At 41.1% G+C, this 27,229-nt stretch overlaps 1 protein-coding gene across 3 annotated transcripts in view; it reads right to left on the reverse strand.

The window, feature by feature from the left end:
- Positions 1-26,205, reverse strand: part of lrp4 (low density lipoprotein receptor-related protein 4) — a 54,544-nt gene extending 28,339 nt beyond the window's left edge. For all 3 annotated transcript variants that reach the window (XM_037246512.1, XM_037246511.1, XM_037246513.1), the window contains exons 1-2: positions 25,902-26,205; positions 967-1,113 (exon numbers count right to left, since the gene is read on the reverse strand). In XM_037246512.1, coding sequence (XP_037102407.1) covers positions 967-1,113; positions 25,902-25,962 — 208 coding nt within the window. In that variant the 5' untranslated portion in view covers positions 25,963-26,205. The remainder of the gene's footprint in view (positions 1-966; positions 1,114-25,901) is intronic.
- Positions 26,206-27,229: the final 1,024 nt, after the last annotated feature.

Genomic DNA, 27,229 nt, shown 5'->3' on the forward strand with positions numbered 1-27,229 from the left:
CGCAATCAGACGTTGAACTGGCTGCAGATCAATAACACTTAGTATCCTATCTGCCACTTTCGAACTCATTTGATGTGACAAGACAGATTGCTGGAAACAGAGGATCATCACACCCAAAGAATCCAACAAGATTTTTTTTCCACATTGCTTACATTGACCTTTTGCATTTCTACATAAAATTTTGAAACTGAGAGGACATCCCGCTCCTGACGACTGACATGTTCGTGAAGCACTTGTACTGCAAGGTCACAGACACGGATGCAAAGTGCTTCTGCTTGCTTCTGCACGAGAAATACGAGGCTGCCTGGACCAATGAACCGTTCAGTGTTTCCCTTGGTGATGATGGGATCCATATGGGGCCAATTATACTTGGTCTTTTTATTATTTTCTTCCTATTTATGCAGGAAACGGCTGCCCGGGCACATGCGTGCTTTTCTGGCATTATTTAGAAGTCCAGTCGTCAAATTAGCACCATGCAGGCTAGACTTAAATTGGTACATGTTAAAATTCTGCTAGAATGTGTTCCTGGATTTTTTTTTCAGACTATAAGCGCACATAAAACCTTTTTGTTTTTTCAAAAGAAAAACAGGTGCATGCTTCATATGAAAATTTCCAAAATGAGTTCATTGAGACTGCGCCTTATAATTCAAGTGCACCTTATGGTCCGAAAAAAACCCGCAGTGTGGAGTCTTGAAATGGAAACTATAGAATTGCCAGCTTTGTGTTTGAAATGGAATGTAACAATAGAATAGAAAGAAAGTACAAACCAGTGCAAAAAAACAACTTTGTGTTTGAACCACTTTGTGTGTACGTTTCTTCAAAATCAAAAAACTTGTAGCGTTCATTGTTAATCCTGACCTCGAATTATTTCTGAGTGTTTTGCAAACGGGATATTCCGTGAAACACGGGTCAAGTAAAGAAACGGAAATGGGAGGGAGATGAGATAAAAAGAGTTTTCAAACTTACTACATCCATCCTCATCACTATGGTCCCCGCAGTCGTTGTCTCCGTCGCACTGCCACTGAGCCGGAATGCAGGTGCACTCGCCGAACGCACTGACGGCACACGTGAAGTGGTTCCTCCCACAGGAACACTCAGCACTGCCCTCAACTCCTACACGCACAAAGAAAAAAAATTGATTCAGATTTTTTGCATATTCTTACTAACAATAAAATGGTTGGCAGTTAATATTAAAACTGGTCAGAAGTTTTCAAATGTTTTATAAAAAGAATATACATTGCATGATTCCTGCTAGGCACCAAAACAAACACACAGATCAAGTTACGAGACACGGCTACGATTTCACGTGTGATGGAACATCCATGTGTAACACGGCTTGGGGTAGTTTGCGTTCTCAGAAAGATCAAATCCAGCCCGTGTCTGCCAGTTTGAACAAGCACTGTCGTGTCAACTCGGAGATAACATCTTTCTACAGTAGCACGCCTGTTGATTTATTCACATTTCCTCATTTCTGTAACTCTGTACGACAAAAACACGAGTGCAAAACGTGTTCTAGGGAGAAAGAGATTGACTTGTTTCAAACAAATTAGAAGTTTACAAGAATATTGGATGCATATGTTGTGTTAAGAAAATAAATCAGACCATTTGTTGTTTTGTTTCAGTCTTTAAATAAGATGAGGGCGTTGGAATGGAACAATTAAATTAAGTTATTTCTTGGTTATGTTGTTTTTGAAAAATGTAACAAAATATAGCTAAGGGTCTCTCGCTAAATATAAAGTGTACGATTAGCTAAAATGCTATTGTGGCTACATTATTGTACAGTATGGAGCCTCAGGCATGTCCATTAGAATCATAGAAATAAGTGACCCACACATATTCTGGGAAAGGCATAAATGTTTATTTGAAAGTACATTAATGACCACCTAGTTAGATAAAGCTAGCTTGTATTTAGCAACAAACTCAGTGGATGGTGGATGGTTTTGGATAGTCTGATCATGTGTGTGTGTGTGTGTGTGTGTGTGTGTGTGTGTGTGTGTGTGTGTGTGTGTGTGTGTGTGTGTGTGTGTGTGTGCATGCGGTTTCTGGCCCCTTCACAAAGGCATCAGTCAACCCAGGAGGGCCTGGCAGAGAGAGCTCAGTAACCTTCAGATCCCTCCCACTGCACTAAATTAATGGCCTCTTTCTTTTTTAGTCCCCCATTCTTTCTTCTCATTCCTTTCTTTTCACCATCCCTTCATCACACTTCCCCTAAAGCTGTCCGTCTTATTTCCAGCCCTTCCCCACCTTCTCTTCCTCGCTGACCCTGATTTCCAGACCTCTCTGTCTGATGGAGAAAAAGGGAACACCCTAATTCCAGAGTTTCCTTGCTCATCATTACTTAATGTGGAATAATTAGTCTTTTTTTAATTTCTTTTATAGCCCCCAACCACACACATTTTATATAATACCTAAAACTGCAAATAAATAGTGGCCTGATTCGTTGTTAACACGAAACGGCAAGTGATAAAATTAGGAACATTCCGTAACTAATTCCTCAACACAGAAATGTGATCAGCTCCATTTAAAATAAAATAAATAAAACATATTTTTTTTATAACTCCAGACCAACAGATTATTAGTTGAAGGAGCACATTTGGAAGGGGATCAGAATCAGCATGCAGCTGCCAGGCATGGCAATGTGCTGCTTTGAAGGCAACCAGCATGACTAACCTCCGATTCATCCCACAGATAGCAAATCACATGCCGGCCCCGTTTTGAGGAGACACCGAGCTTTACGTTTTCAGCCGCCATTCAGTCTTTACGAGAATATAGAATCGTGAATGTACAGCAGAGAACATGGGCTGTGCTACTTTAATGGCCTGTAAACTGTCAACTATCCCACAAAGTATCTTCCATTTCTTGTCGTTGATGTCTGAGTTTGAAAATAACAGCTTTTGTCTTTCGGATAAGGCAAAAGTGTTTCTTTCAACATACTACACAAAGGCTTCTTCTTTCTTGGTCGTCAGGCAATTTGCCGACTAAACTCTGCGTTCACCTGCTGCTTCTGCCAGAAGCTTCTCCGTGTGTTGTAACCGGGAACCGTCAGAGAGGGGAAAAAGAAAACAAAGGCCACCATGGATCCACCGCCGCTTCAGCCACAAACTGTCTGAACAGGCCTGCTGTGGAACAGCACAGGTGGTCCCACATCTCAAGCAAATAATACCGCAAAACTCGCCCGAACACCACACCTCGCACCAAAAAAAATTTGCAGTTGTTATAATTGACATGTGTGAGGAATGGAGGAGAGAATGGTGGGGCCAAAACACACAATAGTAAGCCGAGCTTGATGGGGGGCAGGTTTTGAGCTAAAAAAAAGGCTGCAAGTTAATTAGCCGCCGACCGCCCAGGAGACTACCTGGAGGGTCTGAACGACATTTTTATTTTGTTTTTTTTAAAAGTGTCACGCTTTGAAAAGTGATAAGCAAGAAATAAAGGACGGTTGATTGGGTCACCTGACATAGTAACGAGATGGGAATGCCTTTTGGTCACCTTTACGCTGCCGTAATGGCGTAGTTGAAGCAATTGTGTCCCGGCAACTGTTGAGCCTGAAACATCCACGTGGTCCGATATCACAATGGATCCGACTGGAATGCCATTTCATAGTGTTTGTGCTTTGTCACTTTGCAACACTGCTGACACAACGCAAAATAACGACCTATAAAGAAACTCTGAAAAACAATAACAAATACCACAATTTATGAGGACGCATAAAACTCTGGTAATATTTTCATAAAGTGGAAAAATGCGGGCTGGAAATAAAAGCTCAGCGTCGATCCAAACCAAATAGACACTTTGTTACATCAATGGAACTAATTAATCACTATTAAATCTTAAACTAAAATGCTTTGGAGTATTTTTCCATTCAATAGATCAATTTCTTGAATTTCACTTGTGGGACTATAAAGACAACGAGCCAGTTCTGCTCCTGATATCTCGAATTGTAAAAACACAAAAATCTAAGGTAGGCTGACAGGTCCAGTTTAGTTGTAAAGTTAGTGACTGTAACTTTACGGGAAACCGTCCAGAAACAATTCCCGGGTTATACATAACTGAATTTGCAGCTTTAAAAAACATTAATTCCATTCAACTCCAATAAGTGAACATTCCATTTCTCAGGGTCTTTGTTCCTATTTTAACTCCATGCTACACTCTATGACAACATATGGGTACTTTTAAGTTTCTCCATGGCGGCCACAAAGAACACATTCATGACATTCCCTGTGGTTCTGTGGGCTCTGCCACGCTGACATGACTGTAAGATGCTAAACGAGCCAGTTCTTCTGCTCCATTGGCTCATCTACACCTACTAATTTACCCATCATAGGTCAGGCTGCATCAGTGCAGCCGGCCGCTAACCACAGCAGCGGCAAGTTGAGCCTTGCTCAACAAAGTGTATGAAAGAGGTTCGGAGGTTTTGGAATTCACTCCAAAAGAATCGGTTTGGGGACTCGGGAATGTGCTAGTGACAAACAAGCTCTGAGTCGATGCCAAATGTTCAAAGCATAACTAAAAATCTTTCTGGACAGGCTCATCATCACAAGCTCATCCCTCGGGCTCGCACACAACGCGGGTTTTCTTTTCACACCTGCTCATCTCGGACTTTCATTAAAACTCTTATCACACAGTGGCATTCAATCACTTTCTTATAACTCAGCGGGAGGGTGTGTCTTTTTGTTCTGACTGCCGTTGGCCGACCTTTGATGGCAAACAATTTCCAGCCTTGCTGTTGGCTGACCTTTCATGGCAAAACATTCTCCAGCCTAACTTCAATGCAGAGACACATTGCCGTGTTAGTCATGTGCGGTGATTCATTCAAGCACATAAGAGAAAGTACAGAAACAACCGAACAAGTGTCAGTTAACAAAGTGCAACTAAGAAGTACGTGGGGGGGATACCTCCTCTCTTCTCTTGAAAGGAACAAGAACACCATAATTAGAACGATTTATCGCCCTGTTGCTAAAGAGGTTATTAGTTGAAATGAAAAACCAAATGACCAGAACTGCATACAGTCCGGTACTGAAAACCCGCACACACACACGCACGATCCATAACTGGCTCTGAATTCAGTTCAAACATAACACTGACTTGGCCGGCGATAAGTGGACGGCTGCCGGTCATTCTGGCTGGCACTTTGTTGAAGAGGCGAGAGCCAGACAGAATGAGACCAACATAGAAAGGAAAAAGAAAGAACATAATTCTGACATACACAAAGAACTGCGATGGTTTGTGAGGAGCACAATAGTTGTGTGACGACTTCTTGTTTCCAACCAAGAGTTCAATTATCGGCAGACATACACATTTTATATTCGAAATAACAATTCAGTTTTATATGAGTTGAATGTTCTCCGGAATGTTCTCACGACAAAAGACAGACTGCGTGAAAAGTATCACAAGCAGAACTGTAATGACTTGATGACCTTGATGGTGAACTGCAAAGACAACAAACACGACACAGGGTAATGAAGATGCAGATGGTGCTGTTGAATTCCTTAAAAAAAATGGCTGCTGTGTTAGCCATAAAGCGGGAAGATAAGGAAGTACGGGTCCTAACCAGTACTTCCTTATCTTCCAGACCATATGGCACCAGACTGGTGGTCCTAACCGTGAACAGGAAAGCCTCATGTGGTCTTTTTATGAGGTGAGGGTGAGAAACCAGCACTCTGCGTGAAGCCTGAGAGGAAGGGAAATAGAGTGAGAAAGCGAGAGAAAAGTCTATCTATTTGTTCAAGGCCTGCTGAGTCAGCACCGTGACTGTCATAGCAGTCAGATAAATGCTGGGAAAGAATGACACTTTTGACAAGATTGGGTGACAAATTGCAATAAAAGTTGGCAGGGACTGAAATGTGTTTAAAAACGATAAGGTAACGCATGTCGGTGGTTATCAGTTTGTGACCAAGCTCCGTTTTGCCCAATTGGTTGTCGGCCATTTTGAACAGAAATTGAAGCAGTAGCTGAATCGTTTTAAACCACATAAAGCGCCATTAAAATGTGTGATGTGTCTTTCGTATTGAATCTGGAATGTTTACATGCATCTCTGCCTTATAAGAAAGAAAATATTTTCATATTCACCAAAATAGTTCTGACAATGTAATCACAGCAGTGTTCTGCATTTTGCCTCTGGCTGCAAACTCCATACTTGGTGGGTAATGTGCTGAGAGAGCACTTGGTGTCCGAGCTCACCCTAATCCGCAGATTGTCAGACAGATGACACCCCCCACTGACACACACACACATACACACACAACCAAAAGACATCCAAAAACTTTACCCCCAAACTAGGGCCTCTGCTAAGCACACAAGTATCAGAACTTCAATGTGTCCAGAACATCAGTGAGTTTGAGTCGCGATCTCGTCATTCTGCCTTCAGACTAGTATCACCAAATGCTTTGGTGGCTTCCAAGAAAGACAAGAGCACCCACTAGAAGAAAACACATACAATCCAAAAGTCCAACCTGAATTAAACCAATTTTCCAGTAACCCTAATATACAGTTATATATATCTAACACATCATTAAACTTCCCCACAAGTAAATGAAGAGTGTCAGCCTTTTATTTAATGAACAATAAAAAGTTTGCATGTAGGTAGCTACTGACAAAGTTCTTCAAACATCTTAACAGCTGGGTCTCAAACCTCAAACACACACTACGTGACCTAAAACACACATCTTCTACTGTGGAAGCAAGCAAATCCCAAGTAGTCGACCCCCCAAGATCAAGTCGAGCTGAACCAATAGATGTCAGATGGAATTTGAAACCTCTGCCTGTGCGACGACTTGCCGTTTCCAGCCGCACTTGCCCACAATGGACACGCTCTGCTAATTCATGCCTTTCTATTATTTGTGTGTCTGTAAATAATGTTGGCTGGATTGGATCCAGTGCAGAGTCAGACTGGGATTGCTACATGAGTCACTAGTCTGTGCCAAAACATACGCCTTCCCCTCTCCTCCTTGGAATTCATCAATTTTTTACTCTGCGACTGGGTGATGAAAGACTAGAGTCAATCTGGGGAAGAAATCATGTCGATTTACGAGATGAACAGAATGAAAGACAGAGAAGCAGACCTGACCATGATTTTGTCCACTTCCAGATTTTGGATTTCCATACTGAGGCCCCTTCGGTTAAAATTTCCATCCCAAGCACAAATGATTGCAACAATCTAAAAATGGCTCGAAACTGGATGCCTATTTTTAAGTGGCAGTTATCAAGTCTTCAAAAGAACCTCAATTGAAAGATGACAACACGCAGGTTAGCCTTCTCCAATCATCTATTTGAACAGTTGTCTTTTCTGCAGGCTCCAAAGCAAAGATGGATTTTGCACATGAGCAATTTTCTTCATTAAACGTCTTGGAGCGGCTGCAAAAGCCAGATAAATCTGCCAATGTGAACTCACTATGAGGATATAAATGTAATAAGAAGAGATTATTCCATGTGGGCAAGCGCTAACTCGCTTTATGGGGCTTTGCCTGGATGAGAAGAGCAGGAACCGAGGTCCCAGCTCTGCAATCAATATTCAGTTAGAAAACGACACGGCATCGAGGGATTCGCTCGACGGCTTTAACCTGGCATACATTTCGACGTAACGTTAAAACTGCCCGGTTTGGGGCGACGACGGAATTATTAGATTAAAGCTGGAGTTGCCAGCGTGAGTATAAGGAGCCCAGTGTTTTCCACATTTGGTCACACCAATTTGGACTTCAAGGAGCTTGCGTATACAAATGAGGACCTCGTCCGTAAACAATCATCGCAAACCACCACGTCTCCACGGGACAGCAAAATTGCCGAGTATTCTGGCAGAGGTGGGTGTAGAGTCCGCAGGGCATCTGGGGGGGAAGGAGTTTGAATTGGTGACTTGGAAGGCGAAGTTTTTTTTCCAGAATTGAATCCGACAACCTGCGGTTGAGGTTGAATTCTTTCCTTTTCTGCCTCCTTTCAGAATAAGAGGGGAAAAACGGCAAACACAGAGCCTTTCATTCAAAGTAATTTATCCCGATGGCCAAGCCTTGTTTGCCGGCTGCAATGGCCCCCTTCCGGGGCTGCCCAGCAGGATGCCCGCAAGTGGCGTGTGAAACTCTCCTGTGTCGTTCAGCTCCAAAGAGAAGGATGAACAATACTCCACGCCAGGCGCTGGCCCCGAACAATCCCTCTCTCTCGGCCTAACTTTCTCCATCCCAAAAAGCAAATCCACATTCCTTCATCTGTTCACTTTCTTCTCAATTTGTTTACACCATTTCACCCCAGCCTCCTTCCCATCGACATTTCCTATTTTCCGCCACAAAATTTCTGTGCCAAAACTCAAATAGAAGGAAAATACAACTTGTCCATTCCGTTCTGCTCTGGTTTTTCAGGACCCAATTGGACCCTTTTTTCCACCCTTAAATATCAAACCACAGTATGACCCTTCGTCAGGATGAGGAAAAAAATCATTACCTTCCTTTTTTTTTTTTTTTCTTTTTTTTTTCAGAAAACGATCTGCACCGCCTATAGGGCTTTGGAGCAAACATATAAAATCAGATTAATAGCACATTTGGAAGGGATGTAACAACATCTGAGTTTGATTTATCGTACCCCGTGCAAGATCTCCACAACACACCAACCACAAGCATGGTAAGACAGATCGCTGTGTGCCTTGATGAAAAACTTCCATCCACAATGTTGGTAACCACAGCAGAACATTACGTCACAAAAATCAGATCAACCAGGAACTAAAACGCTCTTAAGATCATTCGACGGTGACTAAAGTCCCAGTCGGCGTTTCCCGACACCGCGAACCTCCGAGACAATCCGCGCAGCCATTTTTACTCCCAGTGCACAAGCATTCAGCAGCGTCTCCTACAGAGCTATTGAGCATTCACTCGGCACCTCCACATCCCGACAAGCTCAACAAAAAGCATTTAAAGCAACACCCCCCACAGTTTCCCACACTATTTCACCTGTCAAATGCTTACAAAACACCCGAGGAGGGCCAACTGCTGCTCAGGGGCGCCACAGCACACCTCTTGCCAGCCCATGCGCCACTAAATACATTATCCCCCTTTCCAAGAGAGAATACACTATCAATCTTTCCCACCTACTATCTTGAGAGCACTTTGAGCCACAAAAAAAAAACTTACACCTAAATAAACTTCATCTCAAATGGGTAAGAAAATTAAAGACATCTTAGAATCATTCTCCCAGAACAAGCGAGTGAGTCATTTCAGAAAGATGTCGAAGAAATCAATACGAACCAATTGTATGTCTGAAGAAGGAGACGAGGAAAAACAAAGAAAAGGCAGAACAGGAAATCCATTGTTGTAGAAAATTAGGAGGCACCTGCAGAGTTAAAACTTTGTCTGACTGATTGATTATTTCACTATTGATGCCAATGTGCAAATAGCGTCTCGGGGTGGAGCAGAACGACGTTTCTCAGGACAATTAGTGACTCGAGCTTTTCTCAAGATCTCTTTAGAGGAATGAGGTATTGAAAAACAATTGAAACGCAAAATCCGATTTGTAGCTGGAACTGGTCCTGATTTGAAACGATACTTCCTGAATTTTAAAATGATGTCGGCATACCTTTGGATGAGTCTGTTTAAATCGAGACAAATGCTCCATATATAGTATATATAAGATATGATTTCATTTTAAGAAGCCACGTAACTCCCACTACCTTTGTTTTCTACCGTGTGTAGGATAGCGAGGCGCCGCATCATCCGGCCTAATAATAAGTCCTCACCAACTGCTTTTGTTGCTATGGTGTTATTTGCCAAAACCGGAAAGTCAAATATAGTTTAGCTGAAAGGGCACAGTGGATTTTAACACCTTAAAAAAATGATGTTGTTTTCAAAATGTTGTTCATAATGACATCTAAAACTATTTCCTGCCCTAATGACCTCCCTATTGCGCAACAATTTCCGATGTATGCTTTGTCATTCCTGTCATCGCATAGCACACCTACAACTAAGAATTATTTCAATAATCGTTTGATTTTTCCATTTTTGATGATTAATCAATGAATCGGCTTCAGTTGCTTATTTTCCACCCCTTGGTTCAATTATAAGATATTTTTTCAGTGATAGCGCAAGAAACGGACAAACGGATTATGTTTCAGTTGGTGGTTTGGTCCGTAACATGTCAAAACAGGCCAAAATGTTGATCATTGTTTTCCCAAAGTGAAAACAGATGTTCCAAAAGGCCTTATTTTGATTCATTGCTATGACAAGAAATCTGCGCTGAAATATTTACAGATGAGAGGTTGCAATTCTGAAGATTTGAACAATTATTTCAAGAAAGGTCTCAAAAGAATCAATTTTGAAAAAGAATCCTTGATTAAGATGATAATTGATTAGTTCTCGATTAATTGTTTCACCTCTACTCGTCTTACGACTTCAGTGCTATGATAAGAGTTCACGGACTGTTAACCTTCACATTAAAGTGGGAACATCAAATTCAATTTTTTTTACGAGCATTATAAAATGCTGCAAAAATGAAACGGTGACATCATCCAATTATTCAGTCTGACCACCTCATCTTGATCACCAATTAGACATTAAATTTGGGATTTAATACCTTCCTGGGAAGACCGAGGCGGTTTTAACGAAAGGACTTTTACGTGCGCTGTGTTTCAATAAATGTTAATGTGCCCCAAGGCTTTTGGAAATATAAAGTTATCAATCTTTGATGGCCAGCACACGGGATTAGTAAGTGACAGCTGCACACTCACAGCACCAATATCATTAAGGGGAGAACAAAGAAAAGGTTTCAGGTTGTGCTCATAAAACAAGTTGCTGTATGTTTTCATGTTGATAGCAGGAAGGTTGAATGATATATCGTTTTTCTATCGATATCTAGACATGAACATTCAAGATCATAACACTATCGGGTATCGTGTTGTTTAATCTTGGTATAGCTTAGACGATGCAGTAAACAAAAGTTGGTCCTTACGTAGTTATTCTACACAAAGTTCTACAAAAACATTCCAGCGAGCTTTCAGATAATCTTGCATTCTATATGGATCGCTTCGTCCATACAATACTGTTGACTGACCAAACTGACGACTCCTACAAGTGTTTTCCAGGATCGTCTGTCTGTGTTGATTAAAAGCAACAAGCCCTCCAGGGCACTTCAAACCATAAGGGCAGTGTCATATGACCCAGACGCAAAAGAGAAGACAGTGGAGGTGCCGTCTGACGTCTGAGCGTGGCGAGGGGCCAGCTGTGGCTTGCCTGTTGGCCCGAATTCTTTCAGGCTTGTTTACGGCACGCCGTCGCAGGGATACGACTTCTTTTCTCCATATGAACATAACACCGCGTTAATTTGACAATTATCGAGTGATGACTGTTATTAATGGATGATGCACAATTTGAGACCGCCTTTCCTTAAGCGTTGCATGTCAGAAACACATTTAGAAAATTGTGCTAATACCAAAACACAATATCGTCCTTACAAGACCTGATAGTAATTGACTTTAATCGATAGCCTAACCATGAATTTGATGGCTTAGTTGAAAGTTATAAAGTTCATGGATTAAATTGGACAAAACTTGCTAAAAATGTAGCCAAATTATTTACCTTCAACTTCAGGTTAGCTGAGCAAAGGTTAGTTAAATGTATACATTTCAAGCTAATAGCTAAATTTCTGTGTCAACCAGTGTTGAATCAACCAAAACGTCAACAAGGGGCCTTATTGTCGGCCTTGGGGATACTCAAAACACACAAGAGTGAAAACCAACTTCAGAATGATTTAGAGTTCATAAATCTTTGGCTTATTTTAGGTTTGAGCTCCAACCAAAACTTGGCTTCCATTTTGTGTGTTTGTGATGAACTGCCTGTCTCAGGAGTGAACAAAGCAATGTTTTTGATTTGCCGAGGGGAACCGACAAGATTTAAGGACCGCTAGCCTGCTGAACAGAAATGACTAAGTTGCTTTATTTCATTTCTATGCAGGAATATTTCAGAGGCCGTAACTCTAAGTGGAGCAGAGAAGCTTGGAGCTTTTTTTTGTTGTTTGTTTTATGCCAGTGGGGGAAAAGAAGGGTAAGATTTCGAGAGACGTTAATGAAAAACCCAGCGACCCACATCAGACCTGCTAGAGGAAGACAAGCTGAACCTTCTCAACAGCAGCCTCTTTAGGCTGTCAACAAACTGTTGAATAATGAAGCTGTTTTACTGCTAAGGGAAGAAAAGCGATTGCTGACCTCCAGACAGAAGGGGAGATTAAATGCTGCGATGATTAAAAGAACTTTCAGTAAATCATTGACTACTTTTCATTCAGCTCAATGAAGTGTGCGTGCAATCCTGCACGGCAGAAGTTTAGGAAGGTCCCTTCCAAGTGTAACAGCTGCAGAACATAATGTTATTGAAACTAATAGAAGTGAGAATGGAAATGATTTAACAATCCTTAATCAAATATGAAAGCAGAAGAAAGTTATTGTGTTAAACATTTGTGTTTTAGCCAAAATCACAAACAACCGCCACCACAAAATTCGGAAATTAATTTTGGTAATTTTATTTTTTATTTTACTTTGTAATTTATTTCAGATTTTTCAGACTTTTTTTGGTAATTTAATTTTTTATTTTACTTTTTAATTGTTTTCAGATTTTTTCACTTTCAAATGACAAACTACTGACATTATTTTATTTCAGTATTGATTTATTATCGACACCATAGTGCTAATTATAAGATACTGCAGTATTGTTATAAAAACAGATTCACACATTGAAATACATATCAGCAGCTTGTTGGCCTTTTGGGGAAGTTGAATAGATCTTAAAGGTCAAACGGAACACTTGGCAGTCTGTCGACCAGCAAATTTGACAAAGTGTACTCAAATAAAGCAAAAGGAAATATGCTGAACCAATATCACAGACACAACTACTCGAGAAACACAAATAGTACAGTTGTAAAATTGTTTGAGATGACGAAAAAGCAATTCAGTGGTTTTGATAAGAAACCTATTGATTAAACAAAACCGTGGGCGGAGTCCTGTGTGTCAATTTGCATATTTCAGAGCAGAGGCGACAGCAATTAGCCACTTACTGCACTTGTGGTTAAGAGCGCGTACATACACACACACAAACACAAACACACACCTCTTTTCAATCCTATCACAGGAGCGACCACATCCAACTTGCTAGCTGAAAACCCCAATTTGTTTATTCCTTTGGGGATTACGGGGAGGAGAAGGGATGAAATGCATCCAAACAGAGAGTTGGGGCCCCTTCTCAAAGCTCTTTAATTACCGCTCCTCCTCTTCCCTCCAAGAGCCTCCCAACCAAACCGCCTCCCGGAACTCATATGCAATGAACTTGAGCTCGTGCATGTGCGTGTGACAGGAAGATAGGCAATGAGTAAGGAAGCGATAGATCACTGGCCAAACAGCCATCCTCTCCCCTCCAGTGCACCCTTTTTCATCTCCTATCAAAGCGTTCCAAACCTTGCGGGAGGCCAACGTGCAGGAGCAAAGTGAGAGAAAAGGAACAGCTTCCGATCAGATCTAGCGAGCACAGCGGCGTCACCTGCAGCACACCTGTGGCAAGACTGATAAGAAGTTATGCTGTACTTTCTTCCGAGTACATAACAAGGATTCATTGGCAAAGTGACAATAATAAATCCTTTACCCTAAAGTCAGTTTTATGTTTCGCAAATAATTTGTCTAAGTTGTGATTTCTTGTGTTCATAACACTGAGGAACACAATTTTGGTTGAATTAAGTCTTATAGTACTAGTTATGGACTCCAAAACTGATCTTAGTTTTTCTACATTTCAAAATTTTGAGCCTGGTTTTCTTTAAAAATATGAAATAAATGTGTATGTGTGTGAATTAAACTCTAAAATGGATTAGTTACAGGTGTTAAAAACAAAAACAAAACAATACTAGTTTAGGTCAGTTTCATGATATCGTAGAATCCTTTTTTAAACGCTATAGTAACACTCGTTGACCTTCTTGTTGGATTTTAAACCCCATTTTTCCTTCGTTACTTCTCGCCGCCACCCTCCCCTGTCTTTATAAGACAGACAGAGGAGGGGGTCCGAGAAACTCCTTTTTTCTTCCAAGACAAAATAGAAGAGGAAGACAAACAGTGAGGGTGATGAGTGTGAGGCGCCGTGATTGATTAGAGCCAGGAGGGGGAAAAACGGTGGCATCTCACATGAAACACTGAAGCACTTACAGATGACTATTCACAGTCATTAAAGAGCCGTTTCCAAAGGCCAGGCTCGCTCCACACATACATAAATACAAGACCAAATACTGCACTTGAAGACACTCGGAGAAAGCGAAATAAATGTTCTGACACGCTCAGAAAAGTACAGACAATTTGACGCTTGCATGCAGATTCTAAATAGTTATATTTAGCTGGGGGAAAAAATGACAGAGTACCATTATTACAAAACAGGACAACATGGACACACATGGATGCATCCTGAAGGTACCTATTCTTTCTTTGTATATTTATTATATCATATATCAATTTGCAAAGATGCTGGGAGAAAGCACACAAGACTATCAAGTGGCAGCGGTCCGTCGGCCCATGGACGGAATCAAGCGCAAAGGGAATTTCACTGTGATCTTATGTGTGACTACACAATAGGCGGCACAAGAGGGCTTTTGCTGGGGCCTGTTCTAACAGAAGGCCGATGCAGACTGGTCTTTGAGGGGGCCGTCCCACATTGACTCTTGGGAAGAGAGCAAGGCTGACAGGTCAGTCTTAAAGCTTTCAAAAAAAAAATGGGGCCAGGATCAGGGGGTTCTGTGGGACAGGACTTCTCCCGCCACTCCCAGAGTACTAGCAAAGGCTTATAGACAACATTGAGGGAAGCTAATAGAAAGTGGTGGCTAGGGAGAAGTTATGGCATGGAGAAGGCAGTTGGGGCACACTGATCCAGCTGTCCTATGGAGCCGCACCAGTCTACGTCGGCCATCTTGCCCAAAACAAAGTAAATCAAGTAACAATCAAAACCCCCTCTCCAGACTGGCAGGATAGGCGCTGATTTGGGAGACTAAGGGCCAAAGGATCAAAGCCCATAGGAGAGAAACACAACAGATCCATCCAGCTGGATGCTTCCCTCTTGTCACCTCAAAAGGGGGATGGGGGTGGGGCTTTTCTGATGGGGGAGGGGCTTCAGAACCATAAACCGCAAATCAGCAGGGTACTTGGTTATATAGCGTGTGTATGTCTGTCTATGCCGGTTTATGTGGGAGGGGGTGGCCTAGACTCAGTTGTGACAGAATTCGAGCCAAAGCGCAAATCTGTCACGGTTGTTGCTTAGCAATGGAGCAACTAGAAGAACAAAAAGTGATGAAAGAGTGACGATGGTCGAAGAAAACAAACATCTCAATTTCTGCATGGTAATAATAGCACTTAGGATTCTTCAAGCGTCATACGGCCGCCCAGTCATCCAACTGATGATTGGCTAAGCCCAAGTGTGACCCCTCAGCCCATGTCCATTGACCCGGAAGTTAGATCCATTTGGGGCATCCATTTTGAAACTCTATTAAAGGCAAAAGACAAACTGAAGAAGACTGAGGGGGGAAATGAAGGGGCAGAATTATTGAGTACCAGCACAAGGATGTTTTGGAGAGGTCAAAGTATTTGTGGATTTGAGAGCCCAACAGCAAGCAGCATTCCGAGTCTTAACAGCTGAGGGGGAGGGAGGGAGGGAGGCGCAGCAATAAAGACAGACGAAAGGCAAGAATGGTGGTTTCAATTGTTTCTTGATTTTTATGAGCAGTGTGGAATTCATTAAATGCTCCAAAATGGTTGATGATCATTATTAGTGGTCATATTTTAAAATGTTGTTTTAAGTGAAACGTGTAAATAAATAAATAAAATGTATTAAAATATTTTTAAATGTGTTTTAAGTGAAACATGTCATGTAAATAAATAAATAAATAAAAATTCATTCAATAAAATAAAATGAAATTTAATTACCGTTTTTTTCCGTGTATAATGCGCCCCCATGTATAATACGCACCCTAAAAATGGCATGTTGATGCTGGAAAAAAGCCTGTACCCATGTATAATACGCACCCAATTTTTTATTTTTTTTTTATTTTTTTTTTTTAATTTGTTTTTTTTTTTTAAGTCCCAATGATCGTCACACACGCAGGGAGGCAATGGGTCCCATTTTTATAGTCTTTGGTATGGTCTTAACTAGGCTGGATGTATTTTTTTTTGTTGGCGTTGATTTCTCCGACTGCCCATAAAGGCACCACCGCGATCAGATGAAAAGAGAGGAAAGTGACGTGCGGACATGTGAAAAAGGCGGGCTCTGTATGGGAGAGACGTTGAAGAGGAATAAAAACACCCTTGGAAACCAAAACTTGCCCCTCGTCGTGACTCGGAGCCGCAACAAATGTTTCGGATTTGTGTAGGGTACATTGTGACAGCAAACGAGCAGGTGATCGAGCAAGCGTCTGATACGAGAGCATTGCGTTCGTATGGAGCGTGTTTGAAGTGAACAGCAGAGACGAAAGGAACAAGGCAAAGTGTTGTGAAATAAAATATTACCTGTAATACGCATTTGTTATTTGCTGATTGTATTAAACTATCACATTCATTGTCAGTCAAGAAGAGAAGAGGACTATTATCCCTTCTTTGACGAAATGACCAGAGCACAGTACAAACACACTATTGTTCTTGTAACGTGTTTTGTATTTAAGTCCTGTCTGCCCCTCGCTCACCGTCGGATCATTGCATGTGTTACTGTCATGATGTCTGTTTGGTGTCTGTTCCTGTCTTTGGTAATGTCACCCTGTCTTTTTGTTCCACGTCTTTGTCGGTCAGTCCTGTTGTTGGTTTTGTTGTACCATGATTTTCTTAAAAAAAAAAAAAAAAAAAAAAAAAAAAAAGAAAAAAAAAAAATTAAAAAAAAATTGTACCCATGTATAATGCGCACCCCAGATTTTAGGACAATAAATTAGTTAAATTTTGCGTATTATACACGGAAAAAAACGGTATTAAATAAAATAAATACTGTGCTCAGTAATGTGAATACTCAAATAAAAGTTGTCCTCATACTTGGTCTGAAAAAAAAAGTGGTATTGGTGAACCTCTGACACTCATGTCAGTAATGTCTTCAATGGGTTCATTCTCACCCCAAATTATGAATCAATTTCAGGATAAAAGCATCCGACAGAGTGGCAGTCTCCATGGCAGTCTCCATGGCAGCAGAGTGAATGAGTTACAATTGAGTTTTTGTGTAGCCCACACAGAAAGATTCAGAGCCAAGTATGGGATGAGTATATTTAGCATCCTTTGATTAGGATGTTCTTCACCCGCTACTCCAAAGGCTGACTTTCTTATTGCACTCACAGAAAAAGTGAAATATCAGCAAGGACACTGCATTCAGAATAAATTGAGTATAATAAATACAGTGGAAAATGGGAGAAATAATTCATGTTGGATTGAAAAGAAACTCTGGGCTGGTCTATATGAGAATGACAAGGTAAAAAAAAAATAGTTTTTGGTTCTAAATAAAAACTGTGTCTGCTCTCATTTGGAGCTTTAAGGATTTGGTTGTACCGTCAAAGACTTCATGGTCAAAATTAGGTGGGGGGAGGACAAATATTGGAAATGACGTAATTGACAGGAACAAATGAATAGCATTTGTCTGTGTAGCGGAACTAAAGACGTTGGGATGGTTCAGAGTATCATCATGAGTTCAAGAGTGCTTTAGTGAATGGCGGCTCTGTTACAGCATAGCAAGCCTGATCCAGAACACGAGGTCAGCACTTGATGTCCCCTGGATATTGTTTCATCTCATCATGTGAATTACCTCTGGACGTGCGAAAGGCAAGCGTCACTCTGGGGCTATCAGTTTAAAAAAAATAATAATAATAATAATTATGTGGGCGGGAAAGCGCTTATCTGGCCAGAACATCTCAGACTCAGCGATCGAAATAGTGCGGTGCCTTGAAATAAAACATTTTGGGGGGGGGTTCAAATAACGGAACAGAAATGAACATTTTCCTCGCCAGGTTTCTGAACACCAACAAAGGTCAGAGGCAGTTCAAGGGTAAGTGGGTGATTCGTTTGCATTCCAGGTCGCTTCAATGTTGCTTAAGAAGTCGTCATTTGAGAGACTTGGAGGCACACGCGTTCCTTGTCCTCCTCTAAGGGCAAAAGGTCATCTTATATGGGGTAGGGAGTGGCAGGTGCCTAGAAACCACTACACCTAAGAATAGCCTCCACCACAAACTCTCGAAGCGGTACACAGCGATTCCACTGACACCTTATCTGTAACGGGATTGAAATAGTTGGTCTCTAATGGAGTCCTCCTTGGCTCTTGTTTCAAAGAGAGTTCACAACTTGGTTCATATTTTAGTCCATTATCCCCAAAGAACATTTATAAGGTCAGAGGTCACTGAAAAGACACCACGGCTCACAATCACTGCTCTAGGTCATCCCAAAATTATTTGATGGGACTAATGAGGGTTTCAGCCCAGCCCATTGTCCTTGCGTGAAGAGATTGCTACCAGGGGAAATGACCCAGTAAAATTTCAAATGCAAAGATGGCATAATTTTAGATTATATTTTGGACAGTCGGTATTGCATCCACATGCTGGGTCCATACTGAAGCCATCAGACTAAAAAAATGTAAATCGAGAAAAGTAATCTGCTATATGTAGAAGATCACATGACCTAACCCATAGGTGTCAAACTTTAGGCCTGGGGGCCAGATGCGGCCCGCCATATCATTTTAAGTGGCCCGCGAAGACAGATTTTGCATCGACTTTGTGTCTTACTAAAATTACAAATTGTCTTCACTTTTAAAAAAATTGAGATATTGCTTACAATTTTTTAAAAGTTTTTACTAGTCTCTGATTTCAAAACTAGTTATTCATCACTTTGTTTCGTAGCCTATAGTGTAGATAGAAAACATTGACAATCATAATGGCCCTCCGAGGAAAACTATGACTACGATGCAGCCCGTGACAAAAATGAGTTTGACACCCCTGACCTAACCCAAAAAAACAAGTGTGGGGTTTTTGAGTAGGAAGTGTCGTGACCTGATTAACTAACTAAAGCATATTTCGTTCTCTGTCACTTGCCACAACTCATCTTGTCCTTATCTTGCACTGCCAAAGTTCTATTTCGAAGGTGCTGTTCTGAAGCGTAACGTAGGAGTTGTCGTATTCCACATGGCTTCCTCAGGCCAACTCTTTAATCAGCCGCTGTAATTGCCGAGGATAAATAAGGGGACGAGAGCGAGGCAGCAAGAACCTGAGTCCGTTGCTCGATCTTCCAAGCGTGGAGGAGCAATGAAAGGCTTGCAAACTGACGACATTTTGGCAAATGAGTGGGTGGAGAAGGCGGGAAGGAACAAGATGAAGGGAATCGGGACGGAGGATACAATATTACACGTGTCCCTCAGTAGCACATTTGAGGAGTCCAAACAAGGCTCTCCTCAGAATACTAAGGCCTTTTGACAGAGAAACTGCTATAAAGACCCAACTTTTAAGCCTCCTCCTTCTTCTCCTCTGAGGCCCCAGCGATATATGGGGCTTCCAACCGCTTGTGCAAGAGTATCCCTAATTGGAAGTGGAGGCAATAGGAGGGGTGTTTGGGAGCCCGGGAATGGGGGAAAGAGGCAAGGAGGGGTGCTTGATTTAAGAGGCCATTGTTTTAGCAAGTACTTTTTACCTCCCTCTCCTTTCTCCTCGAGCCCTCCCCTTCAGATGCCCACACTCCGAAGAGTCAAAAGGCGGCGTTTAGCCCCTGTGAGCAGCAAGGGCCCGGGCTTGTTTTGACACTCTGTCCTCCTTAGCCTCGGTGGAAAAAAAGCCCCACTTCTATGGGCCACTCGAGTTCATTAGGGAGCGCGGTGCTTTCACTTGTGTCCCCATTCCAGTTTCGGGCTTCAATGGGGGCTCCAGATCCCTTTGCTGTTGGTTTAATGAAGTCCTCTGCCACCTTCACAACAAGCGGCTCAAAAAGGATCGCGGGTTCTTCACGTTGCGTGCTTGTTGTGTCCAGTGTCAGGTTTCTGCTCTCACACTTTGAGGTGACATCATTGTGCAGCAGTGAGGGACAAAAGTGAAAGATGTCATTCTAGAAGGGCAAAGGCAGTGGCATAACATGCGGTACACACCCTGAGGATGTTTGAGCTGCCTCTGCAAGTGCGTCTCGGGATGCACGGGGATTTCACGCCAGTATCCTCGAGGAACGTGAAACGGCAGATTAAATCGGTTTATGTAATCTAGTAAAATATGTCAGTAGTAAATCAGCTAAAAACTGTAACAAATCAGATTTGATTGATAAAAATATAATTTATATAACAAAATAAATTAAAAAATACAAATAAAATATAATTTAATAATTTTAAAATAAAATAATAAAACACATCATAATAATATATATATATAAAATAATATAATAAATAATATAATAATAAAATAAATAAACATATTAATAAAACAAATTTAAAAACATGACAGCTTTTAAAGGGTTGTTAAAATGTTGACTGATTTCCGCATAAGCAGTTTTATTGAGCGGGTTTCTGCTTCCATATATGCCTCGGTATGCCTTCTACTCATTTCAACAACTCGAAGGACATCAGATATAGAAGCAGGTGCTTTCCTACAGTTGTCTCGGGGAAGTACAGGAGCGAAAAGCGACACTACCACATGCTCATACAGTAAGCGGGCTGACAAAAAAAAAACTCAAATCCAATCAGCTGTTCTAACACTGAGCTAAATGATTGGTTGTCAAATTCCATCTCGTCTCGTTCTGAAAATACAACTGAGCTCTTTGTTTCAATTAAGAAGTAAGTGCTTTTGCTTTTAAAAGCCCATTGGAGCCTCACTTAAAAACAATCCCACTACTTTTAGTCTCGCTAAGTGGTTGGCAATGATGAATAATGTGATCTTGTAGTTATCATTCCATCTAGCAAATGAAAAATCCGCCACTCACGGAACTGCATGTTTGCATTAGTACAAAATGGCATCCTGATGCGATTAAAAGATTATTCAGCTCATCTCCACTCATTTATATATATCGCCAAGACGATTGAAAATTATCTATCGGGCCGTTTCTTTCCTATTGCTTTTTGCTATAAGTTCTGGTTCTGCAATTTTGGTTACATTCCTTTCAGGTCTGATATGATACGATACGATGCAATACGATAGGTGACAGAGCTATATCTGATATGTCCACCAAATGACGAAGCCTGTCTGTCTCTCAGGTTATTTATACACTCAACTCTCACCCAATCCATTTTTGTCTACGGTGAGGTCGGAGGACAAAGCTTAACTGTACTAGCATTTATCGGTGCGCTTCTTTAAAAAGAATACCGCTTACTTCCCTTTTGTCTGCAAATCCTATAAAAAGACAAAAGCCAGCAAGGCATCGAGCCTTGTGCGGCTCCGCGCGACAAGCCCTAACTGTGCCACGATCCCATTTGTTCTTAAGGGAAATGTAAATATATCCATTACAAAGGCAGTGTAGTAATAAGCTCAAACAGCTGGCTAGTGGACAACAAGGTGACAACATTGCGCACTTCTTGCCGGCTATTTAGAGCCTCAAACACATTTGGTGAACATTTATAACAGGAGGGGCATAGCTTTGGATTTTGTCCTACTTTACACATGTTAGCAAAGTCTATTTTTAAGTTTGACAATGTTCATGAGTACTACTGTGGAGAATTGAATATGATAAATACGATTGATGATACACATCACAAATGTGCAGTTCATGTTGAAAGTATGGCTACCCAAAGCGCCAACAATGATAGAATGACATTGGAAGAGTGTCCTACATTTCTCACCAAAGGGCTCCAATGATGTGCATACCACATAAGTGGCTTTTTTATAATGCATGGCGAAGAGTACACTGGGGACGACGAGATTCTTGTAACGCCGCAATCTGCCCAACGTTTAATCTTTTTTTCATGTCAGTGTTTCAAATGTGAGTCACAACTGCCAAGTCAAAGAAAGCAAAGCCAAGCTTGAGAATTAAGTTACTATGGATGTGTGCATGCGTGTGTCCTTCAAAATGCCTTTTGGTCCCCTCCCCCTCCCCTTTCCTCCTCTGGTTGTGCTCAGACAGTGAGTCTCCAGCACCGCTTATCATTCTGTCCTCTACAGCAGCCCCCTGCCGAGACAGAAAAGCAGAGTTTATTACAGCCTGTAATAATCTGCCACCCCCAGGAACTCCACGACGCACTACAGGGGCGATACGCCACATGTGCCCCTTTCCAAACCAAAACGAAAATTTGATTGGCTCCATTTACGTGACTGCCCGTCAAATCGAACCTAAAATAATGTAAAATGGAGGATAAGCTCTTCAGATAATAAATGGATAATGAAAAAAAAATGTAACAACAATTATTTATTGATTAAAATTAATTTTAAAATTTAAATTTTCAATTTTGAAATTTAAATTAATTTTACTGTATTTTTCCCATAAAATATGTTTTTATGATAATGAAAACCTTAACGCAAAATTGCTATAGAGAAAATTCAAATTAGATTTTTTTTTTATTTTATGTATCGAAATTAGTAATAGTATCGGTACTTGGTATCGGTATTGCTGACTCCTCAAAAGTTGAGTGGTCGGACAAAAATTGCAATCAAATCTCCCTACTAAATATATTACTAGATTAAATATGTTATTATTTGCATTATAGAAACATGGCGTGCTACAAACGAGGGCAGATTCTGAATCTATGCAAAAAAAATAGTATACATATCATCAATCGTACTTGCATCCCAATTGTTGACAGGTAAGTTTATACCTTTTATTAAATGCCCACATTTGACCTTAACAGTCTTTTATCAAGTAAATCTTAGGCGCCTACCGACTTGCACTTGTCCAAAGTGTGCTTTACTTTGATTTCTGCCCGTGTGGTCTTAAATCTGACATCTGTACCATATATCATCATAGTGAACATAATTGAAATTGGCCTCTGGGCTATGGCATCATGTTCTGAAATCAGACACGGCCCCAAAAAGAGAGCCTGGAGGACTCTTGCGAGGGAGGTTGGCCTTCTACTGTGAGCGAGCGCTGTGATTTATAGGAAGGTGGAGGAACATGAGCACAGGAATGTGGATCGGGGAAGGGGGGTGTTTGAAACATGACATTTATCCATATGAGAAATGTGTGTGTGTGCGTGTTGAGGGGGGTGAAATCAAGTAATCATAGGTTACTTCCATTGCTACCTTGGAGGTGCAATCGCATCTCTTTAGCTGGGCCAAACAAAGCACAGTGGGGGTATCAGGTGGCTCACTCTGACGGGCCACAGTCAATGCAAAAGCCTGCCTGACACCAACCTAACCAGCAATACCAAAGAGGCCTGGAAAAAAAAAAGTGAGCATCAAACAGTGCTAAATCTGACTTTGTGAAAAGATGAAAAGCTCGCTTGTGTTATGCCAGTGATTTCAGAACTGCAGCACAATTTAGAATATACTACTCGAGGGCGACATTTGGCAGTCTTCATTTAGCCGAGTTTATTAGCTCGGCGGCATTAGTCCAAGTCTTCATAATTGCAACACTGCAATCTAATGAAGAATTTACGCACCTCCAGCTCCACGAGCCCCTGAAGAGGTTAAGCATGGAGAAGAAACTCGAGGGAATGGAAGCTAAATGTTTTATGTACACTATGCATTTTCTGCCAGGAAAAAAAAAGAAAAAAAAGCTAGTGATTCATAGACATCAGTGAGGGCCATATCCTGCAAAAGAGAATATGGCTTTCAGAGTGGAATCTGGACCAAAATCAACTTGTGGCTAACAATGAATCTGTCTGTCTTTTATGGGTGGACGTCAACATTGCCAACATGACTGCCAACCAACCAACTTTGGGAGCACTTAATCTAATGGGGTGCTGTTGCAAAAGCAAGTCCTTAATCTTCATTGAAGGCTCACTGGGTAGGTAAAGCTACATCTGCAAGTTCTTTGAAAGGCTACTAGTAAAGGAAAAATAAATAAAATAAATATATATATGTATATATAATTATTATTATTAATATATGTATATATGTATACATATATAATGTATATAAAAAATATTAAAAAATTAGATATAAAAGGTATCTTTTTTCGTACAATAACATTCTCAAACAGCCTATGTATGTGCAGAAAGGATCGAAATCGACATTTGTTGCAAGTCACATATTGACTTTGTATTCTTCTTCATCTTTTCATTGCTTGGCAGATAAAAACAAACAAAATCCACCCAAGCAGAGAAATGTTGGAACGCTGCCTGGGTGTCAGATTGGTACTGAAGCGTTTGTCTTTGTCTGTCATTCTCTCTGTTCCCCCCCCAAGAAAAAAAATATCTTGAGCAATTCAACCCAAGCCTGCATTGTTAGCAATATGTTTATATTTGAGAAATACGATGCTTTCAATTGTAGTCGACGTAAATTTAACGCAAAGTCGCCTTTAAAGGATGGCGGCATTCAGGTAAACCCGTGAGTCCAATTAACACTTGATGAGTAAAAAAAAAAAAAGAAGGCGGTGGACGGTGAGAAACAGAGGTTGAGATGATCATCCTGTCCCAGAGTGCATTATTAAAAGTGTATCCTCCACCCTCCAGCATACCATTAGTCAAACTCGGCCAATTACCGCAAGGCCACCAGACATATCAAGGAAGGCATCTTGACCTCACACTGATTGCAGACACGCACACACTCAAACAATCGCACGAGTTTTCCAATGTTGTTTCCAGGCAGATGGGACCATCTTGCCTTTAAAATACCAAACGCTCCGCTCCTCTTTGTCAATCAATAATGGTTATCCTTTTATAGATGACAGAGAAGAAATGTCACGTGCACAGTTGCACTTATCTGTATTTTCAAACACAATAATTGCTTGGAGTCATGTTGTCTGTTTATTCACTTTTTTTTTTTTAGTTATTTGACAAAGGAAAATCTGTGGTCTGATTAATTAACATTTATGTACCATGGTCAAAAACAAGACACGGGCCAGCTAAGATAATTGTTTCGTGACAGAAGTGCGCTCATGATTAAAACAAGCACGAGATAAAAAGCTTACAGAGGCAGGGAAACATTGATAATGAAGTCGGAGGTGATGACGAACACACAGAGGGAGGATGTGGATCGAGCAGGGGGTCTTGGATTCATTTCTCTCTCTGCTTGACATTTTGAAGAGAGTCATACGGTGACATTTAGCAGCAGAAACAATCACCGCAGCCTCTATTTGAAGTCCAAATAGCCAATTACAGGTGTGATTTTCGCCTTCCTGTCTGCTATATTTTTAAGGTCATGTCAGAGGGCACGGCATCTGTGGGTGCGTTTGAGCGTCCGTGTGTCAATGCGTGATGCGCGCAGCCTGTTGTGAGAGCTTAGGAATAGCTTCCGTAGGGTCTGTGCATTCCAGCGGCTGTTCTGACATGTTGTAAATACAAGGTGTTAGAGAAAACATTGGAAGGGGGTGGTGGAAATCACTCTCGGCAGCTGAGGGTGGGGAAGGGGGGAGGAAGCAGGCTATCATACATAAACAAACTAGCTCATCTGCAATCAGAAATGGGAAAAACTCTGTTTGGCAATGATATGGAAAATACACCCAAGCCATTGTCACCCAAGATTTAGGCAAGGTTATATTCTCAAAGTACATGCATCTCGTAAGCTCCTGATGTAGCAAGCTTAACCTTCATTTAAACCTCTGAAGTGAAAAAGGTCAAACTCAATAAAAAAGATAATAATTCACTGTTCAGACTAGTATAAGTGCACTATTACTACAGATTCAGAACAAATGTCAAAAGGGACCATAAGTAATGAAAGGGAATTTAAAAAAAAACTAATTACTACAGATACTGGTCTAAAGTTGAGAACCAGCTCTTTATTTGACTATATTGGTATATTGAAGAAGACCACCGGCATGAGACCACCACTGCGGCTCCAAAATGACCTCAGCTCCGCGAGCGTGCACATTTATTTTGCAGCACTTGACGCAAGCATTTTCTTACCTGCACTCAGGCTGAGCAGCGAAGTTGTCACTGCAACCCACAGCACGGCACCCGGCTGCATCTTGGAGCCCGCTTGTATCGCTCTTCTCCGGGCTTCCCCTTGCGCCTTCTTCTCTCTTCACTTAAATCAGCGAGCTTGGGACACTAAAAGACGCTCCGGCATTTCACGTTAGTCTAATAGCATGACTGATGTCGCCCGTTTTTGCTGAAACGTCACTCTGCCTCTTGGATGCACGGACGAAACTAAACGGAGATTTAAAAGTTAACTTCAATGACTTGCTCGTCAACAGTCTCAAGCATGTTATGCTCCGCTCGCTCCGGCCGGAGTTACCATAAGGCACTTCGGACTGTACCAAAGTAAGCCGGAGGGAGGATGTGGTTGAGTCTTTCGCCGTAGATTTTGGAATGACTCGTCAAATGTTAATGATATAGTAAAATATTGATCGGACTGCTCTATTAGGAATGAATTTCCCAAATACCTTGTTTTTACATATCCTTATTTTCCCTTCATTATCACCCAAAAAATGAAATGACCCCTCTCTCTGCTGTGCTTTGGGTGAACCTTTTTCTTTTTGTAAATACCAAAGTCAAAATAAGTATGACATCCGTGGCAGGCGATCTAAATATTAGTGAATGGTGACCAAGATATTTGAGTCTTCGTGTTTGCAAATATTTAAGACATATGTAAACTGTGTATGTAGAGAATGCATACAAATGGACAGCTCATCTTCAGTGGAAGTGCCCAAAAGGCATTATCCAGTCTTAATGCAACATGCATGTTACAATAAGAATGGTATATGAAACATTCTTTCACCCCAGTGGCCTCTTTAGATAGACACACATCTATCTAACTATTAAGAAGCCTAATCTAACATATGTCTATTTAAACAATACATTTAGTATGTATGTTTAACATGAATTTTCAAAAAGTACCCTTGTTGAAAGATGTTCAGGTTTCTGACTCAGAATTTAACTAGCTTTAAATTTGGGGAATGATTATAACATGTGGCAAATACGAGCCAACTGTACACTCCAAATGTGAACTAAAGGAGTGTGTGCACACATTTATAAATCTGAAGAGAATTTAGTGGTGGCTGTGAGTGCGTCAATACAGGTCGCCATGGCAGCAAAGTGTCTTCTAATACTGGAGAATGCAGTGCTTTCATAAATGACATTTCTAAAATCTCTTATCTTTCGTTTTGGCGAGATCTCCACAGAAGTCTTTGTCATCCCAAGTGTTTGAGAATGACTATGCCGGTGGTTGAAATGATATTTACTCATTTGCAAATGTCACCTTCAGTGTTTCAAGTGTGTTATAGTGACTTACA

Source organism: Syngnathus acus, chromosome 3, assembly GCF_901709675.1.
Source record: "Syngnathus acus chromosome 3, fSynAcu1.2, whole genome shotgun sequence".
Lineage (NCBI taxonomy): Eukaryota > Metazoa > Chordata > Actinopteri > Syngnathiformes > Syngnathidae > Syngnathus > Syngnathus acus.